The sequence below is a fragment of the Drosophila guanche genome, unplaced genomic scaffold, assembly GCF_900245975.1.
Source record: "Drosophila guanche unplaced genomic scaffold, DGUA_6, whole genome shotgun sequence".
NCBI classification, from domain to species: domain Eukaryota; kingdom Metazoa; phylum Arthropoda; class Insecta; order Diptera; family Drosophilidae; genus Drosophila; species Drosophila guanche.
In genome coordinates, this window is record NW_022995745.1 from 7,319,630 (window position 1) to 7,345,052 (window position 25,423).

The following is a 25,423-nucleotide window of genomic DNA, read 5'->3' on the forward strand; positions in this document are numbered from 1 at the left end:
AAATGTATATTTTAAGGAATTTTGAGGTGATCTCAATATTTTTTAGTTGATTTATGTGTTTGCACTATAAAGTAAAAACAGCAAATTTGTTATAGCTTATATTTAAAATACAATTACAAAAAAAGGTTGAGTATTTTATATGTATAAATGTATATGCAATATTTGGTGTACAGTTTTCTAAAACTATCTAATATATTTAGAGCTTCAAAATGTAGAGCTCTGGCGGAGCTTCAATAAATCCACCTCCAGGTACATTATTCAACTTACTTATTGTGAGCTCAAAACATTTAAAAATTTGTAGGGCGCACATTGGCGCTCCTGAAATTTACTGCTCAATGTTCCTAAATGTAGGAGAGCTTGATCCAGTTTTTCATTTGCCAATTCACTTTCGAAAAGGGAAGTGCATGACGTGGCGAAATGTATCATGTTTTCGAGGTTGGTTTCATCATCAGTTTGCTTAACATACGGTCCTCATACTCTCAAAACAAATCGCACTGACACGTACTCACTTAGATGGTGAAGAAGTACTTTTGCCAAGTCCTCTTTACAATGCTTATACAATTCCTGCAAGTCGATCTGATCGCCCTTGTTGGAGTGCACGCGATACGATTTCCATTTCGATTTCCAGATCGTGATTATTGGTGTTACATTCTCATTGCCTGCTAGTTGAGCAGCTTCGGCATTCTTATGTTTTTCAGAAATTAAATTACGAATCTCAAGAGTCGGACTGTAGCTCTCTCGGCAAACTGTGCAGAAAATTCTCGGTTGACTTCGGATACCTTTTAATGTCGAATCTTGGCCCATGATGATCTCAAAGGCATTTCGGGTGCCCACACAGGTCTCATAATGAGACGCAAAATGCTTGATTTCGAGTACTCCGTTGGAGTACTTATGCTCCGCGATCGGCTTGTACATATATAAGCGATGGATCGCATTGCTATGGGCATAAAGCAACTACATATATAAGGAGGCCTCGTCGGTGGCAGAGTTACTCGCTGCTTTTCACAATTCTCAGTGCTCGTTTGCCTGTCGACGCGGAAGGTTGGTTGCGGACAACATTTTTTTTTCAAATTTTTTCAAAATGTTTATTTTTTCAGAACAAAGACTACTATTATTAAATTATGAAACAATTAATATTTTTTTCACATTGCCTTCAAATGATTAATCAGCACACTCTATTGTCGTTGCCCTAACACTTACAGCGAGAGCCCTTTCACTCGCACTTTTCACTCCCACGTTTCCATAATTTTTTCCGACGAGACCTCCTTATATAGTTGCTTTATGGCTATGGGTAGGCATGTTTGTACGCATGTGTATATGCCCAGCGCTGCTGAAAGCGGGTGGCGCGAGGGGCATGCATGCACATTCAAACGGATCATGTTGCACTTGATCGTGATTTGTCCGATCGTCTGACCGTCGCACTCAAGATATTTATGATTGCATAAACACTGCAACAGAGTGTTACAGTGTGTTGCCCCTTAAGTACTCTTGGTACAGTGGGTATTGCCTTTGTGTGCATACCACACTAGTTTACATTTCAACCATTGCAATGCATTTATCCCAGGACTTAATATACCGATTATATTATGGAGCAGCCGAAACGAGTACTTAACTTTGTTCCCAAGCAGTTGTAAAGAGAACTTCAATCGCGTCAGCTTGGACTCTCGATACTTGTGACATGCTTTCTGTCTCTATCTGCCCTATGTCTACAGCCGCTACATGAAAGCTCCGCACCTTTGTTTTAGTGCGTTTTTATGCACATACAACAGGCACGAAGTCAAAACGTTTCTTGCTTTTCTGTCGCTGCGAGCAGCCGAGCAATTGTGTGTGTTCTCGTGCATAGGCCGAGGCCACACGAAGCCTTTACGTTTTGAGGGTGCCGACTGCGCTGCCCGAGATCGTTTCCTATGCACAGAGCATATGACGCTGCCGAGCTCTGCTGTAAATTGTGAGCCAGAACCCTTACACCCCCGTCTGACAAAGTGTAACTGAATATCCACACAATTTACATAAATAAATATTTTTTTTAATTTAATCGCAACAGCGTTCGGTTGTTCGATTCGGTTGCTTAACTTTTCGAACTTCCTTGGGGGGTTTCTTGCAATCGTTGATGATTGTCCAGCTTTTATCTATTTTCCGCTATCTAAAGCCATAGATAAATTTATTGACTCACTAATAGACTGGCTCTGGAGGGACAGTAGTTCAATTAACAGTTTTTGAAGTCTTCAAATATTATGAAAATGTTATCTGAAGAACATTTGTGGAACGATTTAATTGATTCCCGGAAGGGGCGACTCGATAACGAAAAGCCCATTGCCTTCACGACTCTATAAAGGCCCAGAAATACAGCGGCGCTGGTCGAGAAAGCAACATGACCAGCACCAACACCCATTCCAAGACGTTAGTTCTGTTGGCCCTTTTGGGTTTGGTGGCAGGAGCATGCGCCGCCATGCATCGGATACCCGTGCGCCGCTCGGAGAAGTTTGTTCGGACCCGCCAAAGCATCATAGCCGAACGGGAGCATATCTGGAGGAAGTATAACCCAGTGCAGAGTAGTCTCAGCACCAACAGCAGCAGCAGCAGCACCACCGCCTCAAACTACTCCATAGAGAGCCTGGAAAATTTGATGAATTTTCAGTACTTCGGGAGCATCAGCATCGGAACGCCGCCGCAGACTTTCATGGTGCAGTTCGATACGGGATCTGCGAATCTGTGGATTCCCAGCGTGAATTGCCTCAGCTTGGACTGCTTCAATCACCGGCAGTACTTCTCCGGTGATTCGACCACGTATCAGGCCAATGGGACCGCCTTCTCCATCACCTATGGCTCGGGCAGCGTGTCGGGAATCCTCTCCACGGATGTGGTGACCGTCGCTGGCCTACAAATTGTTGGACAAACATTCGGTGAGGCCACAGCTGAAACGGGCACAAGCATGGGCGATGCCACGTTCGACGGCATCTTCGGCATGGGCTACTCCAGTCTGGCCGTGGACGGGGTGCAGCCGCCCTTCTACAATCTGTTAAATCAGAGTCTGGTGGATGCGCCCGTGTTCTCCTTCTACCTGGAAACGAACGGCACCCAGGCGGTGAGCTATGGAGGAGAGCTCATCCTGGGCGGCTCCGATGCCTCGCTTTATGTAGGGAATCTCGTCTATGCTCCCGTCTCCAGCCAGACCTACTGGCAGTTCCAAATGGATGCCGTCACTATGGGCAGCAACACCTTGTGCAGCAACTGCCTGGCAGTGGCCGATACGGGCAGCTCGTTGCTCATTGCTCCCTACGACATCTACCTGATGATCCTTTCCTACATTAGCCAGGAAGTCAGCTGCGCTGCCATTCCCAGCCTGCCCACCCTGACATTCACCATCAGCGGTGTACCCTTCCAGATACCGCCCAGGGAGTACATCTTGCAAGAGGATAACGACTGCTCGCTGGGCATCGATTACATAGAAGGCTCTGATTTCTGGATTCTGGGCGACACCTTCATTGGCCGCTACTACACGGAGTTCGATTTGGGCAACAATCGTTTGGGTTTCGCCCCAGTGAACTCCGCGAGTGCCCTGGCAGCCCCGATCTTCCAACTCGCAGCTCTTTGTGGACTGTGGAAGCTACTCAACCTGCTCTAGAAATTCTTACGAGTTGAATTGTGATTTACAAAAGTAGTTCGCTGGCACATTAGTCATTAGCTAGCTCATTGCTATCTTCTGTTTTTTTTCTCTCTATTTAAATAAACACAACGAAACGATATGCATCTGGGGCAATTGTATTGAAAAAACCGAGCATGGAGGATCCACATAAGTCCAGCCCCGTGCTAATTGAATGGTGTTGGAGCTTTGGCTTCAGTGATTGCAATTTGAGCTGGTCTGATTGGAACAGACATTTGAGCTGAGCTGAAACTACACTGATGTAAATGATCCAAAATGATTGGCACAATAATTTGGCCTTGTTGGGCTCTCTTGAGGGTGAGGAAAATCCGTGGAAGTGGCTCTTATCATCAAATAAAATCTGCTGTTCTTGGAGTAAAAACTTACCGTAACTGGAATGACATTTACCCGAACATTATTTGATGGGGGTTTAGTTTTTTTGTATAAAACATTTATGTATGTATTTCTCTTTGCTTTGTTTCATTCGCGTATTGTGTTCTTTAACTTCTGTTCTGCGAGCTCTGCAAATGTTGCAAATTAAGAATTATTCTTGGTTTACTTTTACTCCTTTTTTGCTTCTTTTAAGATTCGCTCGATCTTTACTAACCTCAAATATGAGTGTGGAGTGTGTGTGTGTGTGTGTGTGTGTGTGTGTGTGTGTGTGGGCTCGTCTAATGTAGGGCATTAATCAAGTAACTGTACATATTAATTAAAGGAATTAATCCATCGGTACTCAAATAAATGTTACAACTATTTATGCTCATGCGATTTGTTGGGGTTTCTTCTCTGAATTCCTAGAAAGCTTCAAATGGGCTAAACTGTAAACACACACACACACACACACATGTACCATATCTATGTTCGTGTGTGTGTGTGTGTGTGTGTGTGTGTTAATTCAACAAAGCCTTCTCTTTCGATTCACTAAGTAATAAAAACTCAATTGATTTCAAACTATTTTGTAATTGTTTTTTTGTTTTTTTCTTTTCGCCTCTTTGCTCACTTTTTTTGTAAGGTTTTCACTTTACTTGGAATTTTGCTATTTTAATATGTACGTTTTTTTTACGGTTTTTTTTGGTTTTCTTATTCTTTTTTGTTTTTTGTTTGTTTAATTTGTAGTTAAGTTTTTGTTTGTATTGGTTTTTTTTTTCTCTTTCGTTTGTTTGTTTGTAAATATATAAATAGGCAGCTTTACGACGTTTTAAAAACAAAAGGGCGCGTGTACGAAATCGTTTGTCAGTATTTTTATAGGTATTTTTATAGGTATTTTAACAACTATGCTTCTCAAATTGGTGGAAAATGTTTGACATTGCTTACTCGCTTTTGTTCTTGTTGTAAAATTTTGGTTCTTTGTTCTAGAATCTAGAGCATAATGCTAAGTTAGTTGCTTGTTTGGTATTTTGTCGGTATATTTAGTATTCGTACTCGTACTTTTGGTTTGCTTTTGCTTAGCTTTGCTGTGGAACTTACAGAATAAAAACAAACAACAAAACGAGGCGAGGCGAGTAATATTTTTCTTTCTTTCCTTTCTTTTCTTTTGTTTTTTTTTCTTTTCTGGGTTAAGGCTTTCGTCTATGTATGTATGTATGTATGTATGTATAACATTCTTTACCTATTTGGTTTAAATTGTATAATTAAATTAATTTCATTTATGGTATTTTTGTTTTGTTTTAATTGAGTGGCGTATTCTCTCTTCTCTGGCTTTTGTTTTTGTTTTTTTTTTATTTGTTCTTTTCTTTTCCTTTCTTTTCTTGTTATGTTTATTTATGTATATTCTTGAGTATTTTCTTAGAAAAAAATTCTGGCGTATAAAAGCTTAATTTTGTTAGGTTGTTTCGTTCTCGTTCTCGTTCTAGGTATAACTAGAGGTAATCTTGAAGAGCAAGCAGTATACTTCAGTTTCTTTGGCTCTTCTTACCGACCTGAACTGAACGGACCTTCGTCTGCCGTCTCTCCTTCTTTATATATATATATATCAGACTGAATTGGGGCGTTTTTTTAGGCGAAAGTGAAGGCAAGGACATCACCATTAGACATTTGTATGTGTGTGTGTGTGTGTGTGTGTGTGTGTGTAAAGTGGAGCTTTTCCTCTATGTATGTACATCATTGTCTGAATGTGTGTGTGGGTTTGTGAGACTCGCGATTTTTATATTTCTACTCCCGATCTGTCGTGGGTATGCGCACTCGTACATGTGAATATAAATTGTTCAATATAAATTTCGACTAAATTGCTCGCTTCTCGCTTAGCTTGATCTAAAAATTGTAATTGCACCTTTCTTACCTACATTCGGTATTAGTTTTACTCTCAAGTTTCCCTCACTTGCTCTTTTCTCAACGTTTCCTTTTTGTTTGCTTAGTACTAAGGCTAAAGTTAATGTTAATGTTGGTATAGGTAGGGGCTTAGCTGTGTTGAGTTCTGCATGAGTTGGTTTTAGTTGCTTTAGGCTAGGTGCTTGTTTCATAAATGTATAAGGCTCTGTGTAGTTTTTAAGATCTAATAGACACCCAACAGAAAGACCAACCAAGAGTCAGAAGCGACTGGGAAAACGATAACAAGTGGGAGATGTAGGGGAAGAGGAAGCCTTGAATGAGCTCGAAATTCCAGTCTAAGATCTATAGAAAATGACATCGAAATACTAAGCTAAGGGCTCTATAAATTTATCAACACAAGTCAGACCGATGTCTAGTTTCCTTCACTTCACTTTCCTTTCCTTTCCTATCCAGCTGCTTCTAGTTAGTTCTGTTTTGCCTAATAATAAATGTTTAGTCTTTACAAATATCTATGATTATATATAAAAAAAAATCTATGTACAGTTGGACCCCGCTGTGGCCAACATTCGTTCAACTTTTGACTAGAAATGGGCGCCCTAAGCGTATGCAACAAATTGGTTTTCTGCTATTCCTACTTACATTTTTTGATTCATTTTGGAGTATTTGAACTATATATATGTATATGCGTGTGTGTGTGTGTGTGTGTGTGTAGGTGTAGGTGTGTTGGTTAGTCAAAATGTAATACCACTTGAATTGCTTTTTGATTTGATGATTTCAGATTTAAAATGCTGTCGAAGTAATCGAACAAAACTACTAATCACACTAAAACTAAGTAACTATTACGAGCATCGTAGTTGCAGCAGACAGCCCAATACCCCCCAATACCCACGGACCTACAGCAATTGCAGGAAGACAGTTCGTATCAGGGATCAGGGATCAGGGATCAGGGCTACTGCTGCCCTATAGATCTCTATGCAAAATCGAACCTCAAACAGGAACAGAACGAACTGCGACGCCGGCGACTTAAACGTAATGAAACCTTTGCCTCTTCAACTGCTCAGGAGACACCTCTATAAGTATTTGTATATTTGTATCTTCATCCGTACTACCATTCTATATTGTAGTTGGCCTTATGCCACATGCGCGTATCCAGCATGACTCGCTAACAACTCTTCCTTTGCACTTGCACTTCGGGCATAAAAGCGTTAACAAATACATTTATTTTTTTGGGTACTATTTTCAGCTAATTTGTATCACAAAATATGTGTGTAGGTTGTGGGTGAAGTGGGTAGTGCTTACGAAGAGCATTAACAAGTATTTACAAGCTCTATACAAATGTTTCTGCTTTCTTGTTCTTTTTTCTTGTTAGTTTTAAGAGTTTAAAATGTAGTTTCTTATTTTCTCGTCTTAGGTCTGTCGATTGTCGCAACTTATTTTGTTAGTGTTGGTTTTTTGGTGAGTGTAGCTCCACCTTCTAGTTGGGGGCCGTGACCGGGGCAAAGCCAAGCGAGTGGTGCGAGTGCTGCGTTTCGTTAAGCTACAGGACGGGCTAGATACCCACTCGAGTATGTACATGTACAATCAATCCAGCTCTCTCTGGGGTGTGCAGGTGTTGTGTGCAGGTGCTGCTGGACTATGACTATGGATAGGTATGGGATGCTATGCTATGTACAATTCACGGGCATCTGGTTCGATCTTTTCACACTCACTTCGTCGCCTCTCACTTCAGCAGTTATCACAAAGTTAAATCCATCTCTATATATGTACAACTAACCGTAATCATCTGGTCTATCCTGTGACGTTTCATCTACGTAGTATCCCTCTCTAGTATATCCGTGTATATAAAGGTAAATAATTGCAGTAAATGTAGCAAAATCGTAAGCAATATGCTTTGCCTTAATCGTAGTCATTAACTCTAGTCTCTATGCCTATCGCTATGGCTAATCATCGCGGATCGGCTAATGGGCTAAAAGTATCGAATATCAAGTATCGAGCACTTCCATTCAGTGTGTGTGTGTGTGTGTGTGTGTGTGTGTAAGCGAGAGAGAGAGAGAGGATATTCTTATATCGAGAGAGACAGAGAGATAGAATTAGCGCGAGAGAGACAGATAGATTCATGTTGGAGCTGTGAGCATTTGTTTGTAGGTTAGTCTAGCTCTTGAGGTTACAGGTTACAGCATTATCATCTTAATATATATACTAGAATTTAGTCTCTAACTAAGCCAATGGCGGGGATTGCGGATTGCTCTCCCTCTCCACTTTATGGCTCCATGCTGCTGCTGCTGCTCTCCGCGGAAGCTGAAGCTAAAGCCGAGCTCGAAGCCGAAGCCGAAGCCGAAGCCGAAGACTGATGCCTCAATAGAATCTTGGGCTAGAGGAACTCTCGCTTGCCGCTCCTTGGACCGCTGCTGCCTGTGGGCGTGGGCAGCGTGGGTGGCGGCCCCGTGGGCGAGGTGGCGGCACTGCCAGCCGCTGGCGTGCCGCTGCCTGGGGGCGTGGCCAGCGATGTTGGAGTCGTGGCTGCCGGCGTCGACGGCGGCGGTAGCTGGGCCGCCGTAAAGTCCTCCTCGAGCAGGCGCAGGTGCAGCAGCTCCGTGGGGCAGGCACCACTGGGAGAGCCTGCCCCTGCTGCAGGTGATGCTGACGCTGCCACGCTCGTCGTACCAGATCCAGCGGCGCCCGTCAGAGTTGTGGTCGTTGAGGCTGACGCGCCGACCAAGGCGAGTGTCTGCTTAGGAGGCGCCGGTGCTTTCCTGCTCTTCGAGCGTCGCTTCTTGAGCATCAGTGGCCCCAGGCCGTTGCCTCCCGCGCTCGACACAACCGGGGCACCTGGATTTAGTAGACCGCTGCCAGCGCCAGCGCCAGCGCCAGCTCCAGCTCCAGCCCCTGGTCCCGCTGCTGACGTTGGGGATGAGATGGTTATCACAGTGTCCACGGGCGTGGTTACCGTCACTGTCGCCGGGGTTGTGGGCGAGCCCGACCCAGTTGCAGCCCCTGGTCCTGCCGCGACGCCGCTCGCACCGCAGCCCGCACAGATCTCGTCGCCGGGCGTCGTCTGGCCGCTGCTGTTGTCGCCCTGCTGCGGCCCAAGCCGCTTCACCAGCTCGCCCAGCAGATCCTCGATGCGGCCTATTCGCTGCTGCATGCGCTGCAGCTCTAGCCGCACATCCACCTTCATGTCCAGGACGGTGGCGATGAGATCTCGCTGCGCCAGCGTGGGCGGCGTCTCGCGCAGGCCCGTGTCATACGTATCCGAGGTGGTGGCCCGCGAGCTGGCCATCTCGATCTGGCGCTCTCGCTCCAGGGCCAGATTTCGCTCTCCCTTCACCAGAGCCGTCACGGCTCCAGTGCCTCCGCCTGCTCCGCCGGATGAGCCCGGGCCTGCGACTGGCGCGACACCTCCTGACGCTGCTGCTGCCGCTGCTGTTCCTGCCGCCGCAGCAGGAGCTCCGACGGTGGCTGTGGAGGCTGCGCCTCCATCGATGACCACACGGCTGTCGCGACTGGGCGGAGAGGAGTCCACCTCGCCGCCCTCGTCGATGGTGTCCTGGCGAGCGAGCGTCGCTTGGCTCGCCTGCAGCTTGGGCGCCTTTGGGAAAACCTGAACGTGACGTTTAATGGAACGATGTGGATGCAGGTGGCAATGCCAATGCGGATGCAGATGCGTAGGCGAAGGCGTAGGACAGGTAATTGAGGTTCGGTTAGGTACAGTAACAGGCAGCAGATTGAGGCAGAGATTTAGGGTTGAGGTTGAGGTACAGTTGTGTTCGGTTGGAGGAGGAGAAGGAGGAGGAGGAGAAAAGTGAGAAAAGTGTTTAGGTTGTTTTTTGTTTTTTTTTTCGATTTAAGTTTGATATTTTTGTTTTGTTTTTTGGGTTAGTTGCAAAAGTTGTTTTCGTTTTTTTTGGGTTTTTCGTTGTTGTTGTTGTTGAAGCATTCATTCAGATTGTTGGGTTGGTGTTGGTTGTTGGTTGTTGAAAGTTTGTTGTTGCATATTTGGATTGTTGCAATGTGCAAGGCAGAGTTGGTGCAAAATTTCGTTTCCAATCGGTGGCAGGTTGTGTTACAGAGTAGCAAGTGGTTCGATCGATTTGAAGCCCAATTTGGAAGCATTTTTCAATCGTTGCAGTTGTTTGTGTTTTTTTGTTAGTTATTTTATTTTGTTTGGTGTTTGCACGAGACAGAGAGAGAGAGAGAGAAAGTGTCAACGATAAACGGAGGAATAGAAAACAAATCAATTGAGTTTTAGAATCATTATTGGCAGTACTCAGTCTAAAGGCAGGTGTTTGGGCTGTGAGTGTGGGGGAGGGGCTTGCTTGGTGCTTGGGTGGGGCTCATCACTAAGCGCACTACAATTACAATTGAGCGTTGAGCGGGGCGGGCCAAATCGCGGTTGAAACATGTAATTAGCTGCGATAGCTGACAATTAAAATATCAACTACATGACATGGCCAACTACTTGCAAGTTGGTCTAAAAACTGGCATTTAGATTTAGAAATTTCCATACTATTGCCACCGATTGAGCAGCAGAAGAGTTCCATAAATATGGAAGCCATCAAAATATTTACTTACAAATTACGGCACTGCTTTTAAGTAGTGAGAAAAATGGTGCCAGAAATCAGCAAGCACTATTATTGCCCGCCCTCGCTGTCAATTTTTGTGCTCAAGTGTGGGTAAGCCAGCTAACATAACATTGAAAAAAAAAACCAAACTAATTGTTCGAGAACTTACTTTGCTTAATTGTAAATGCTTTTCATTTGGATTGCACAATTGTACAGTCAATGGTTGATCGGAAATTAGCAGTTAACGCAATGAACGCAAAATGAGCGAGTAAGAAGTAGCGAGTCGCGCAATCGAAATCGTTGTTAATCGATTTGTTAATCGGATGGGGCAGAGCAAAAGGAATGGCACAAAAAATAAGAGACAGACACAGTTATCATTATTAATAATGGGAACCCAAGATAGACCATCGAATATATTTATAGTGTGTTGACTTTTCTGTGTGTTCACGGATTGTTAAATAAAAAAACGACTCCAAGAAAATAGCAATTAAAATATGGATTATAGAAAACTGCATCTTCGAATTGGTTTTGGTTTTGGTTGTGTGTTGAGTGTTGTTTGTGTTGCGCTTTGAGCGGTTAAGGGGTTAGCGAGATTAACGGTAATTACTTTGTTGCCTTGTCCACCATTGCTACTCGAAGTACTACTCTGCCGCGCCTGGGCGGTGCTCTCACGGAGACTCTCGCGGGCGCTCAAACTTCTCGAGACGGCTACCTTGGCGCTGGTGTCGCTAGCTGAATCGACGCTTGAACTGCCCAGAAGGCGTCCCCACTTGCTGGCACGGGTACTCCGCGCAGATGGTGGACCCGATGAGGGCGAGGGTGATGGCGATGGTGATGGTACGGCGGCGGTCGTTAGGATGCGTGAGTCCTCGGTTAATGTCAGTTTGGCTGGTAGCTTCTTGTATATGTTGTTTGATTGTTGTTAACGAGCATTTTTTATGTCATATTTTTATTTCGAACAAGCGGGGAGACATGAGAAAAAAGATCGATAGAGAGTGGAAGAGAGAGAGAGAGAGAAAGGAGAAAAAAGTGTGTTGGGAAAGCAAGGAGGAAGTCGCCGAGTGGGAAAGGAGTTTCGGGGTTTCATTTGGCAGAGTTTTGTTTGTGTGTGTGAGTGGAGCAGAGGGAAATAATATAGAATTTTCCGTTAGTAATTTGAATTGAGTTCAATTTGGGTTTAAGGTGTTCTCGATTCAGCCAAATTCACAATCAATTTTGTACAGCAGAAATCAAATGCAACATGTAAAGAACAGAGATGGAGACAGATGTAGAGACAGAGAGAGAGAGAGAGAGAGAGAGACGGTACAGTGTGGTGGCAAAGCATGTGTAATGGTGAGTTGGTTTTATCCAGCGTGTGGTGAGTTTTGTGGTCGAGTGGCGTGGCGTGTGGGCGTGTGAGTGGAAACAGTTATGCGAGAAAGCATGGTCCAGAAAGACAAAGATAAAGACAGAGAAAGACACACAACGAGCATAAGTCACTGGTAAGACAAGTCACATCATTGGTAAATAGTATTGGTTAAGCGAGTTGAACGATTATAACTAGAACTCAACACACCCAGCCACAGCGGTGGCTTCCACTCTCGGCCACATCTGGTGATGGCTTTTGCGGATTGCGCTTGTGTCCGCCGATCGCCTGGGGGCTGTGGCTGTGGCTGTGGCTGGAGCTTTTTGTGTAATTTGTGGCTAGCCAACGACAATGCTTCGAAAGAGATGTTAGTTTGATTACTTGGTTAACAGGAAAGGCGGCACAGAACGAACACAAACTTGGGCGAAAACAGAAGTGCAAACGAAAGGCAAGGACAGGGACTATAAGTAAATCATAACTTTCAAGCATCCAAGTGCATCCCACTGCAAGGATTAATCATTAAGAAATTATGTAAAATAAAGTTCACAATAACGATAACGATAACGATAACGATAACGAAAAGCATGTACAGTAACACATCGAAAGCAGAATGCACAGCGAGAGAGAACACAGAGAACGAGAGAGAGATAGGAAAGAGTTGCACTAACCTTAACGCGTTCCACCTCGCCGTCACCTTTCTCGACATCGCTCTGGCCTGAGCCCGTGCCGCCACCGACAATGTCCTTGCTGCCAGCTTGAACCTGGGGCGTGCGGCGGAACTTGGAGAAGATCTTGCGCACGAGATGGTCCTGATTCTGGGGCAATTGCGGCTCGTTCTTACGCCGTTCGGCCAATTCTTTTTCGCGCTTCACATCGGCCACCTTGCGAAAAATCAGTCGATGTCTGAGATTGTAGGTGAGCACCAGATTGCGTGCAAAGCTATTCGCAAATGCCGAATAGAAATCGAGGACTTCGAGCAATTTATCACGTTTGATGGCATGCAAATCACAATAGGTCAGAGCGCGCACATTGGCCGCGCTCTGGCCAACGGCCGAGTCCTTCCAGAATTGATCACCGAAGACGTCGCCTTTGCCTGCAAAATGCAATCGACAGACGAGAGTGTCACACATTGGGAATCGAATTGCAGCGCGAGCTTACCCAGTATTGCCACAACCTCATCGTCCTGTATCACCTCCAGGCTGCCCGTCACTATGAAGCAGAGACTGTCGATGCTCTCGCCGGTGTGGTAGAGCAGATCTCCTGGCGCCGAATGGGACATCATGAAGTGCATCGCTAAAGCCCGGAGACAACCATCCGAGGCCAGACGAAATGCCGGATGCTCGTTAAATACTTTGCGATTTAGATGAACACATATGTCAGCCTTCATATCTTTCGGACAATAGTTTAGTACCTGCGAATTGTGAATGAGTTGCGAGTGGCATTCTCTCATTGGGTTTGGGGTTTGCACTTCGAATTGAATTCGATTCGATTGGATTGGATTGGCTTGGCTCGGGTTGGCCTGGGGTTCTGGGTGTGGCTGTGGCTGTGGCTGTGGGTTCTTGTGTGACTAAGGGGTGGGCTCTCTGTGGTGGCCCCGCGCCGGTTGCCCACTGAATCAATGAACCAACTTCGAATCGAATTAAAGGGTATCTGCAGTACCAATCGACTGCCATTTGTGGCACCTCTTCATGGAGTTTATTCTCTATCAAATATTAATAGCCGGGCAACCGGGCAGCCGAAATTGTCCCCTGAGATTCGCTTGGCTACACACACGAACACGTACACTAATACACACACACATACAATACTTAACAAGTGTGTGTGCTTGTGTGTGTGGGAGTTGCTGTGACTGTGTGTGTGTGTCTGTCTGTGTGTGTGTGTGTGTGTGTAGAGTGCTTTTTGGGGCTGCTTCTTGGAGATTTCACCCCACAGAAGCAGCTGAGCCCATGCGGGCCTCAGGAGGAGGGACAGTTGGTTTGGGAGAACTTAATTGCGGCACAAACTACAGTCAACGAAATAGGTATAAAGGTCAGTTTATTTGGCATTCGATTGGTTGGGTAAACTCTCGTTATCAGTTGAACCAAACGCATTTTCATATCAGATCTGATGGGCGCACGCACCCCCATCCCAGAGGAGGGGATAACGGGGATAACTGGGATTGAGGTTTAGGGTTTGTGGGGGACTGTGGCTAGGGGGCGCTGCGCTGTTTGGTTCAAGTTCATCTAAAGGCATGAATTTGACGGACGCTTTTCGTTTTGGCCCGGATTTCGCTCGCGGGCAAACACAAACACGTGGAGAACACAGATTTCGATCGATTAGCTAAAGTTGTTGTCAAAAATGGTTGTTAGTTTACAGTAAACAGTGAGTTAGAGAGAGAGAGAGAGAGAGCTTAGATGATGGCCCACAGACACAGCTTACCTCGCACCTGCATCTGTGGGTGGTGGTTTGTGGCTCTCAAACAGTTAACGAGTATGAATACGAATTGTTTTTTGTTGGGCAAAGCAGAGCCCACTAGTCCCTGGCAAAAGCGTTTTTGTTGGTCTGAACTTAGGCCTAATAATGCGAGAAGCGGAAATAATATGGAAAGCAAAGCGAGAAAGCAGCGCCAAGCTGGATCTATCGAGAGTACTAGACAGAGAGTTAAGGAGAGAGAGAGAGAGAGAGAGAGAGAGAGAGAGTGTGTGTGATAATATGTATGTGTGTGTGTCTCGTGTATGTGAACCATGTAGACTAGCGAGTAGCGAGTGAGAGCTAAACTGTGAGCCAGAAAGCGGCGACGAGTGTGAAAACCAAACATGGAAATTAAGCGTAAAACGAACTAGAAAGAGTGTGCGAAAGTCCTAGAGAACTGGAGGCATAGATGATAGCAACGATTGGCGAGTAACGAGTAACGAGTAGCGACAGCATAATGTAAGCATTACCGTGTGCGTGTGTGTGTATGCCGAGTGTGCTTTAGATAAAGTGATAGTTTGAAGTGCTCTAGGCCATAAAATTGAGCTAGCTAAAGCATTTACAGCGTTGACCCGCTTGCCCAATACTTATTAACATCGAGAATCCACTCTCAGTCGGATGGGAGCTTGGAGCTAAATGCTTGCTGTAAAACCCCTGAGACTAGGATCTTTCGTTGGAGCTACAGAACAGCCACTGCTCTGGGGGGGAGTCTCCCGTATATGTAGATGGCCAGCAGGCATGAGCCGGCCACTGCTGGATGTGAACGCACTACGAATTACTCACCTTCTCGGTGTCCAGACCCTTGGTCATGGCCCACGTGGAGACGACGTAGTCCATCACTCGCTCACTGAGTGCCTTGGGCACCTCGTGCAACTTCATGAACTCCCTCACGTTGTTCAGCATGTCGTGGTACTTGGCCGTCGCCGAGGTCATCTGCTGTATGATTGTGGTCACATGACCAAAGATTGTGGCATACAGCAGAGCTGTAAACGCAACCAAAAGTACATCAATAGGTGGGGAGAGTAGATAGAGACAGAGTGTAGGGATTAAGAGTAAGCCGCGAGACACTTTAGGTCTCAGGTGTCGGGTGTCGGGTGTGAGATGCGAACGCAACACATATGCATATGCAGTGTACAGTTATCGCTGATTCAACTACTCGCTGTGAAGAAAGTAAAGACGCACAGGTGCGCAACTAGAACGTTAATAAATGCCACAGATTGGACTAGCACACAAATGGAATGCAGGAGAGCAAGAGCCAGGGGGGATGCTGCAGGGGACTGCATAGGCACAGCATTCGCTGAGGTTGTTGCCTCCTTTGGGTTCATTGAATGCTGCGCCCGTGCAGTGGTGCAGAGAGTGGCGAGAAGGAAGGGAATGGGGATGAAGTGGAACGATTGCACAGATTACATTAACGAGTGACGAGTGACGAGTAACGACTTGGACATGGACATACAGAGTGTGTGGACAAACTGTGTGGCTGAATGAGGCTGTACCAACTGGAGCAGTTTATTAGTTCTAGCGGCGCAAATAGATTGCTTAGCTTTTAAATGATTGCGAGAATCGGAATCACAGAATCGAGAACTGTATCGGTCTATCGAGTTCTATTTAAAAGCGTGACGCGTGTGCGGGGGTATTCAGAAACTTTGGACGCGGCAACGGAACGTGTTAAGGACACAGCACCTGCAATGATCATCATGCAGATGGTGAACACCTTCTCGTTGTCTGTCTCCGCGGCGACATTGCCAAAGCCAACCTGTGAATGGGCAGAGATAAACGAAGAGACAGTTGAGTTGCATTGCCATTTGGCTGGGCGGTTAGCTGGTTAGCTCTCGCTCAGGGCTCTCGCCCCGCTCACCGAGGTCATGCAGGTCATGGTGAAGTACAGGGCCGTCACATACATGCTCTTCCTCGACGGCCCATTCACCAGCTCTGGCCCCGTGTCGTTGCTCCAGATGTACGAGTACGGAGACTGCGTCACATTCGCCAGCTTCCACAGCCAGCTGTATTGGATCTTTTGGGGCGGGGAAAAAGGCAAAAAAAAGGATTATCCTTCGATCCGATCCGCATCGGGTGTGCACGCCACACCACCTACCCCATTGTCCGCATCGCTGCGCCCAATCGAGTACCAGATGCAGGCCAGCCAGTGGGCCACCAGCATGTAGAAGCAGAGCAACAGGATCAGCATGGCAGCACCATACTCGAGGTAGCGGTCGAGCTTGCGCACCACACGGCCCAGGCGCAGCAGGCGCACCACCTTGAGGGCGCTGAACAGCGACCCGATGCCATCCTCGTCCCGGTCGAACGCATTGAAGACATCATACGGCAGGCAGCTGAGCAGATCGATAATGAACCACGACTTGAGGTAGTTCATTCGTATCACCTTCGGATCGCTGACCACCTCACCGCCCGGCCCCACGAATGTGGTGTGGAAGTTTAAAACTGAAAGCACGCAAGTGGAAGAGCACAGTGATGGGTGATAGTGATAGTTGTCTGCCTAGGGATGCTTACCAATATCTATAAAGAATATAACATCGACTATCGAGTCGACCACGAGAAGGGAAACATCCTCTGAGGTTTTATTTTTAAACGCTACATTGTATGGCACCTGAAACGAAATCAAATCAAATCAAATCAAATCAAATCAAAGCCAATTAAGGCGATCAAAGGGAAAAGGTTTACAGGTTTATCCCAGCCCATTGAGTGATGTTTGAAGTGATGTACGGATGCAGGGTGGGGGAATTACTCTGTGAAGATTATTCGCAGCACTGATTCTGCGTTGCAGGCGCAACAGTTGGCCCATTGTTGCTTTCTCAACTGTTGCCCCAAGTGTCAGTTATAAGCCTCTTATCACGACGGGCGGGGCCGGGCCGGGCTGCTTGGATTACACACGTCTCTCGCTCTGCCTCCCTTCCTGAGCTGAGCATATTAATTTAAGCACATAAAACATAACAACCTCCCGCAAAGCTCGGTGTCTTGAAAGGGCTGCTAGAGCCTGGTGTTCCGAGTGGGGCTGAGCAGCCACTTGGTCATGTAAATGTGTACACTTGTGTCTGCCCCTGCCTCAGCCTCAACACTAATGTCTGGCAAAAAGCATTATCTGATGCCTCGACTTGCACTCGAGCCGAGCCCCCGTACGGCAAAGATACCAGAAAAGTGAATTTTATGCAAGTTGAAACTTTGCTTGAAGCTCCTCTTACACAATCAGCCGTTCAGGCATATTTCAGGATTTATGGGAACAAATTTTCTGGGTACTAACAGCAGCAATTAAACGGGAACCTCAATTAAGTCTGCATGTATCGAATTTCCACAAGATTTCCACATTTTATTTCAGTCAGCTTCTTAGTGGCATTTTCTCCAAAATACCCTAAAGTTTCAGTCAGGAATAGAGGAAGAAGTCTGGCGGCAAAGTGGAGTTCGAACCGCAGAATATCATTAAACAATGAGCGAACAAAAATGTTGTGCCACCCAAACACTGAAACAACAACCAACTTTGGGTTTTTGCAGAGCAAAACCGGAAATCCACGGGGTGCTGCTGGGATCCCATCCGGTTCCGGAGCCAACTTCGGCTGAGCACAATTTCAAGCGAAAATGTTAACATCTTCCTGACGGCAGACAAGAGTCCAAAGTGCTTTGGATATATTGAGTTTGGATGGCAAATTGGAGAAGATCAAAGAACAGAGTTGATGGCCGATGGTTGAGCAAATGCGGAGGAATGAGGGCTATCGATGGACTCTTACTCACCATGATGGCGGTATAAAATGTTAAACACAATATCACCCAGTCCCAAATTGCTTTAAATGCACAATAATGCAAGAGTATGTGTGGCGGCGTCTTCGGCGCTTCCTGTCGGTACTGTGGCATAATATCCGCGCTCAGTGACATCATCTGCAGTGTACAAGTCGTAGAGGGATGCATTTATGGATGGATGGATTGATGGATGTACTTACATGCGCCAGATTGGACTGCTTTGTGGGATCCTTCAGCGTGGGCAGATGGGCGCTGAATTGGCGGCTTCGCGTCACCGAGCGAGCCAACTTGGCGAACTTGGAGAGACCTAAAACTGGCAAAAATAGATTAACCGCTACAATGGATGACAACATCGACACACAGACACCAAGAGAGCGTAACGTAACGTAACGTAACGTAACGGAGAGATCGTAACGGAGAGCGAGACGAAACCAAAAAACAAAAAGAAAACAAAGTAACGGCAGAGATAGAGTTAGAGATAAACGATAAACGATAAACGATAGACGATAGACGATATACGATTATGCGATATACAATACGATATTCGTTATACGATACACGATCGATTGTTTTTGCAGATCGAATTGGGTTTTTTTTGTTTTTTCATATTGTTGTTGAGTTTTCGTTGAGTTTTGTTTTTGTTGTTGAATTGTTGAATTGAATTTGTTCAATTTGTGTAAGCATAACATATACATGTGTGTGTGCGTGTGTGTGTGTGTGTGTGTGCGGGGTGCAAGTGTATGTGTGTGTAGACATGGAAAGAAAGAGCAGAACAGTAGAGTGATAAGAAAGTGCAACGGAATGGTTGCCCTTTCCCCCAACAGATATTGAGAGATTGGAGCGGGAAGATCGAAAACTGTACAGAAAACTGTAATCATCGAATGCTACACACATACATCTATGTACAAACATACATACATACATACATACATAGATGTAGTTAGCATCGGTCGGGTGTGTGTGTGACATTTGACATCTGCACTTACCTCCCTTGGTGTCCTCGCTGTCGATGGGCTGCTTGAGGGCCGTTATGTCCCGGAATGTCAACAGGAAGAGCACAACCAGATCCCTCTCGTTGCGTATGGGCGCCACCTGCAGCAGCAGCCATAGTGGGGTCTCTGCGGCAACGAAACAAAGAGGCGAAAATTAACAACAATTGTCCATAAGCCCCCCCCGCCCAATGGGGGATTATGATAATAATGGGTGGGCTGTATGGATGGATGATAATGCTCGTCCAGTCGATTGCGTTCTCCAAACGAATTCAGGTCACAAGGGGCCCACAGACAGCACGGAATGAGAATGGGAATGGCTTGGGCAAACATTTCATTGGATTGCAATTATTTGTATGGAACATTCGATAATGCAATGCTGCTGGGTGCTGAATGCCGAATGCCATGCAAATTGCATGCATAAACGAGCAGGCGTGCGAGTACAGTGCGTGGCATGGTCGTAATTCAGCTGTAACCTAATTTTTCCCATTTTTAAAAGAGATTTGTTCGGGCTTAATGCTTTTCCGATCACTGTTTGTGAGCCTGTCAGCCAGTGAGCCCTTTTGCAGCTCGATTTGCATTGAGGTTTGAGTGTCTCTCTGCAGCTGTGTGTCTGTCTGTGTTTGCAGGCGTTTCCGCTTTTCATTTCCGCTCACTGTTTATGTTTCGGCGAGTATTAATATTGATTGGTTTGTTGAGTTTTATTCTCTCTATTGCTGCTGGCACATCAAAATGGTGTCGGCTACCCCCCCCCAGAGACACCTGTCAGCGATATTCAATCTGTTCGATTTCCCGCAGCTTCCTGCTTTTGTTTGTGCGCCTTGGCCCGAATCCAATAAGACTGGCAGCAAATATTGTGCTTGGAGTGAAAACTCATTTTAGTTCCGAATTGTGTTCAATATGAATTGAGTTGCCGATTTGGATGCTCCATCTGTGGCTGTTGTTCCTCCATCTGTTGATGCAGCCATCCAGTGGCTGCACTTGATTTATGCATACTTAATGCAACCCAAACCCCACTGCCCACTGCCCGCTGACCCCGCCAGAGATGCAGCAGGACGAAGGAGGAGTATTGGTGGGCGGGTGGTCGATGGTCTTGGTACCTTGTGTTTGCGCCTTGCCAAACTGTGAGAGGGCACAGCCACACTGCACATCTGAAAATTGATACTCGAAGGCGTTATTTCATAAGTTGGCCACTGCCAGTTGCAGGCGTCACATCTCTCTGGCAATACGACTAACTAGCCTACACTTGCTTCCACTTGATTTGGCCGGGGCTATGGATATCCATATGGGATTACACATGTGGGTGTGGGTGTGGGCTCTGCCTGATGGATGGTCCTCACTCAGACCCAATTTGTTGGCATTAGAGTGGTTGGGGGGAGGGAGCACACACAAATTAAGTTACAGCGGTGGGCTGTGGTGTGTGTGTGTGTCAGGTGGGGTTGGACCCAGAGATGAAGCAGCCATTTATAACGAGCAAAAATCCACATAAGGGGTTGGATTTGGGTTTAGCTTGCAACTAACAGGAGAGTCTACTCGCTACTCGCTACTCGCTACTCGCCACTCGCTACTCGCTACTTACTGTTTTTCTTGTAGAGCAATATTTCGAATTGATCCTGCTGCTGGTTCTCCAGCGTATACTCCAGCCGTCCCACCGTCTCCTTGTCTGTCAGCTCGCCGTACATGAAGCCGCATCTGCATTGAGATGGAGAGATGGAAAGAGCAAACGAGGTATTATTCTTGGTTAGCTTTAAGCACGATGCATGCCACAGGCACAGACACAGACACAGACACAAACACAGATTTAAGACATGCAAACAGAAATGTGCAAAAAAGAAAAAAACAGAAGAACAGAAAACATTCAGAGGGAGAGACGGCAAAGTGAATTGAATTGTGCCGTAACCAAACGCCAAATGGAAGGAAGCATAAATGGTTGAATGGATGAAAGGTACGGTACATTCCAGGGCAAGGAAAATAACTTCTTGTTTTTGGTTTACCAAAATAAATGCCAAGTGACGAGCTGGCCCAGCTGAGGACTTTCCCATGCTGCTCGCCCGAGGCCAAGTAAACATTCGTCGAAGAGCAGGAATATATTTTGAATAGTTTCAGCAGTGAAATAAGCTTGTCTCTGGGTACACACTTAAGGCTGTAAGCGATGACTAATGGCCAGGCCAGGCCCAATCGATGCATTATGAAAATCTAGGCAAAGGCCGAGCATAGCTGGTGCTCGTTTTGGGATCATTTCCCATGAAAAGTAAATATTTAATGCTCAGTGTTTTGGGTGTAGGTTGCGGCGAAACTTTTGCTTCTTTTCATGTTGATTGCTTGGGAAAGTTTGCAACGTGCTTGACATTCCAGCGAACAACCAACAACATCCCCTCGATGGCATCATCATCATCCATTGGGTGTGTGTGTGTGTGTGTGTGCAGCAATTGCAGTCCGAAATGTGCTGCATGCTTCGGGGAATCGCATGCCGGCATGACGTCAGCAGAAGCAGCGAAGCGAAACGAAACGAAGCGAAACGAAGCGAAACGAAACGGTAATGAAACACAAAACGGAACAAGAGCGAACGCGTGGAACAACAGTTAATGCTCTGCTCTCCCTTTTATGCTTGTTGTGTATATGTGTGTGCATGTGTGTGTGCCATGACAAAAGTTCAACAAACTATGTTCAGGGCGAATCGGCGACGTCACGGGCTTTGGCAGAGCAGAGCGGCGGGCGCCTCATTTCCGCTCAGCGCGCCGCCAGTGCAGTGTGCCAAAAAAAAAAAACACAACACAAAATTGGGTTACAAAAGCAACAAAAAAAAAAAACATTGCATGGGGAGAAAGGCAAAAAAATTCCGCAGAAGCTCAACAGCGGCAGTTGATCAATTTGGATATCCATTTGGTGCCTGGCCATGTCCCTGGATCGAAATGAAGTTTTGTGCATGGCAACTCGATGCTTGATGGGCTGCAGATGTTGCCAATGAACAGAAGAAGGAACAGTCTGCCTCTAAGCTAAGCTTCTGCTCCATCTATCAAAGAATTCATATGGCAAGTGCTGCTGAAGGGCGAAGTTTCCCCCAATCGAATTTAAACTAAAAGTGGAGCAAATAAACTTGTCTATGGTCGCGGGAGTAGTTGTCTGTTTCGCGTGGATGGGGGCTAATGAGTGCAAACTTCTGCATTTATCGGGGAGTAAAGACTGCCAAGCCAACAGCAAAAGAATCGGTGGAACGATTACTTAGCCGCTTATACTCCACATATCTGTTGCCTTCTCTCTGCCGCTTACTATCCTTACTATCATCCATCTCTCTCTTGCTCGTTGTATCTCTTGCCCAAGTTTAGTTTTCGTTGGTCAACGTTTATGCTAGAGTTTCGTTTTCCTTTTGGCTTTTGTTCGCTAATCTTTTTCGTTGTTTTTCCCTTGGCGCACTCGGCCACAGAACAACAAAAGTAGGTCAAAGCAGCACACACTGCCACTTGAAGAGAGATGGAGGAAGAGACAGCAAAGAGGAGCGAGAGAGATGGTGGGGGGGGGGGGGGGGGGGGGGGGGGGGGGGGGGGGTTTGTGCATATCTCTAGCTAAACGGCAGATTGGCATTAAAAACTTTATGGTTTTTCGGGGCCAAGCCACTGGGGAATCACCCGCTGATGCTGCAAGTTTCGTAGAGTGCAAAGTGGGAGATTGCGAGAGTGTGTGTGAGCTGTGTGTGGTGTGTGCTGAGGTGTGCTATCCTCCTCCTCCTTCTGCCACTATCCTTTTGTGTGTTTGTGTGTGTTTGGGCCTGCAAACTACACACGAATCTCGGGAGAGATTCACCTCTGGGGTGGGCCCGTTTGTTGATTTATGAGAGGTCCTGCTTGAGGTCGGATCCAGTTTGGAATGTACAAGCGAAATGCAAAACGAAACCCACTAAAACCTTAAACTATGAAAGGGGAAACTCTTCCTTTGGAGCTGCATGCCTCGACCTTCGCAGAGCTGTTGCAGCTGCCCTAATTGTTGCATTCAACAAAGACCACTCAAACGGAGAGCAGCCCCAGTCAATTTGCATTAAGCTGCAAAGTGCATTAAGGTTCGACAATGGGTTTTTAATGGTTGCCTCGAATGGCTGGACGGGAATAAAAGGTAAATTAATTAAAGGAAGAGACGAAAAACAATCAAATGAACTTTACATTCATTGTTCGCCAGCAAACCAGCTGGGGATAAGCCGTTAAGCAGTTGAACGTGCCCAAAGATGGATGGAGCTGTAATGGGGTCAGGCAAAGGGCAAGGGCAAGGGCAAGGGAAGGGGAGAGTGCCAAGGTGCGTAAGCATCCTGTTAATGACAGGATAGACAGACAGTGTGAACGGAAGCAGGATCCATGGAGTCAGCTTGTGCGACGAGTGTAGGAGGCGTCGCAGCAGAAAGCTCTCTCAGTCGCTGGCAATCCTCTTAGCTGGCAGCTGCACCCACCTATCCACTCTCCCTCTGCCCGTGGGATTAAGTAGCTTACAGTTTGAGCAGCATCGCTGGAAAGCTGATATTTACACACACGAAATGAACATGCAACGCTAATAGAGATGAAAGCAAAAGTAAAACAGATATTCAATGAAAGAGTTGCGTGGGTGGAGATGGAAAATGAAAGAAATAATTGAAGAGAATTGTGTCCAAAAGACCTCCTCTTAATGGAGTAATAAGATGAGCAAAACTGATGGAAACAGCGACAACAGAACACAGAACACAGAACAACGAGAACAGTTAACGAGAAGAAACAGCAACGAGAGAGAACAGAGCGAGTTCGAGGTGAGAATAAATCGGCAATACGTACACATACCTGCAGGACTTCTGCATGACCTCGGCCCGATTGTAGCCACTGATCTTGCAGAAGGACTCATTGCAGTAGACGATCGGAAAGTCGACGATTTGTGCGTTGGCCAAAAGAAACGAGCTGTCCGCTGAAAGAGAAAATTAAGTTTCAGATTAATATTCATTTTCCATGTGGCTAAACAAACTTATGGCTAAATGAAGCGCACAAAGGTGCTGTTAGTTGGCATATAAGTTACTTAGTTGGAGTTTACCCGAGCAGTGCTCTTGGTAATTGGAACATTTCGAATGTTGTCATTCATAATAAATATCGGTTTATTGACTGCACCCGCCCATACATCCACCGAGTCGCACTCAAGTGCTCAGTCAGCTCAGTCAGCGGCAGTCATGTCTGGCTGCCTAGTCGGCAGACTAATGCCGGTTGTTACTACTGCTTGTAACGTAGCTTGTAAGCAGGTAACATATGTAGACCACGCGCTGCCATCGCACGGCATCGGACATGGACAGCGAACATGGACACGGACATGGCATCGACCTGCAAGGCGGGGGGGGAGGCCTCTCTCTCTTGTTTTACTATTTATTTGTGTGTTAACATTTGCCTTGTTGCTGTGTCGCATCAGTTTTTGTGCCGTTTCATATTTATTTGCATCTACTTATTTAGCTCTCGATGACAGGACAGGGGAATCATGTTTTCTTATCAGACAATTTTGTGCTGCTCTTTCTACCCATTATCATCCGCTGTCTGTGTTGCTTTTATAGGACTTCAAGGATGTTCTTTGGGTTTCAAATAACGAGTTCGATTTGCAGCTCTTTTGCCACATTTGAGTCTAGTTTTAGCTGCTGCCTCTGCGTCGTATAATCCGATGTGCGAGTCGAAATCAGTTGATGTTACTTTTTATTGACATTACCAGCGTTGGGTTGGGCGTTGGGTGGCATGGGCATGCAGGCATCGCATGGCCAGAGTTGCGTGTTGCAGGTGCCAGACACGGTAGGAACACCAGCAGCAGCAGCAGCAGCAGCAACACACTAACCCACATTGACATGGACATGGCCAAGCCAATGAATATGTATACAAATATTCACATGCAATGGCTCGATGCTCGATGGCTGGCTGCCGTTGGTAAATGGAAATGCATATTTATGTGCTGCCCACACACACACACGTGGAGTCATCTGCTGTTTTGCGACAGCAACAAGGACATCAACATCCACATCAACATCAACAACAACTTTTGCTACTTTGCAGTGTCAACATTTGCCCTCACGGAGCTGGCTTTGTCGGCAATCTCGTTACGCCCTGAAAGGCGATGGAGAGGCACGGGAAAAATGGTTTATGCGTGCAAATATGAAGAGTTTTTGGCACGCAGCTTGATCGGGAATTCAATGTCACCCTTTGTGACTGACTGAATGCTGTCTGATTCCGATGTCTGATTTCGTGATTTCCTTTCCTGTTGTTCTGGCAACGCATAAACGCCGAGCGGCATTGCGTGTGCGTGTTTGATTTGACAATATTTTACTTGGCAATGCGGTCGCTTCGGTGAAACCCGAAACCGGGCTAAATAGGCCAACTTGCCCTGGCAATGCGTGCGGTCTCCCTCCCTGCTTGCCCTGCACCTCCACTTAATGGCATTC

The 25,423-nt window shown here is 46.2% G+C and overlaps 2 protein-coding genes across 16 annotated transcripts in view; one reads left to right on the top strand and one right to left on the bottom strand.

Moving 5' to 3' along the window:
• Window positions 1-2,335: 2,335 nt before the first annotated feature.
• On the top strand, window positions 2,336-3,695 carry LOC117580926 (lysosomal aspartic protease-like). The gene has a single exon (XM_034267705.1). It carries the CDS (start codon window positions 2,372-2,374, stop codon window positions 3,623-3,625), a length of 1,254 nt encoding a protein of 417 aa, XP_034123596.1. The 5' UTR covers window positions 2,336-2,371; the 3' UTR covers window positions 3,626-3,695.
• Window positions 3,696-6,336: 2,641 nt separating this feature from the next.
• Window positions 6,337-25,423, bottom strand: part of LOC117580925 (potassium voltage-gated channel protein eag) — a 33,444-nt gene continuing 14,357 nt past the window's right edge. The window contains exons 3-18 of one of the 15 annotated variants that reach the window (XM_034267691.1): window positions 23,802-23,922; window positions 20,585-20,697; window positions 20,106-20,156; window positions 19,003-19,134; window positions 18,217-18,350; window positions 18,011-18,154; window positions 16,778-16,874; window positions 16,362-16,708; window positions 16,125-16,280; window positions 15,950-16,022; window positions 15,053-15,252; window positions 12,977-13,229; window positions 12,487-12,911; window positions 11,081-11,371; window positions 10,643-10,660; window positions 6,337-9,512 (exon numbers count right to left, since the gene is read on the bottom strand). In XM_034267691.1, the coding sequence (XP_034123582.1) occupies window positions 8,283-9,512; window positions 10,643-10,660; window positions 11,081-11,371; window positions 12,487-12,911; window positions 12,977-13,229; window positions 15,053-15,252; window positions 15,950-16,022; window positions 16,125-16,280; window positions 16,362-16,708; window positions 16,778-16,874; window positions 18,011-18,154; window positions 18,217-18,350; window positions 19,003-19,134; window positions 20,106-20,156; window positions 20,585-20,697; window positions 23,802-23,922 (3,785 nt within the window). In that variant the 3' untranslated portion in view covers window positions 6,337-8,282. Of the gene's footprint in view, window positions 9,513-10,642; window positions 10,661-11,080; window positions 11,372-12,486; window positions 12,912-12,976; window positions 13,230-15,052; window positions 15,253-15,949; window positions 16,023-16,124; window positions 16,281-16,361; window positions 16,709-16,777; window positions 16,875-18,010; window positions 18,155-18,216; window positions 18,351-19,002; window positions 19,135-20,105; window positions 20,157-20,584; window positions 20,698-23,795; window positions 23,923-25,423 lie in introns of all 15 variants that reach the window. The other 14 variants (XM_034267694.1, XM_034267693.1, XM_034267690.1 and 11 more) reach the window with 14 other exon arrangements.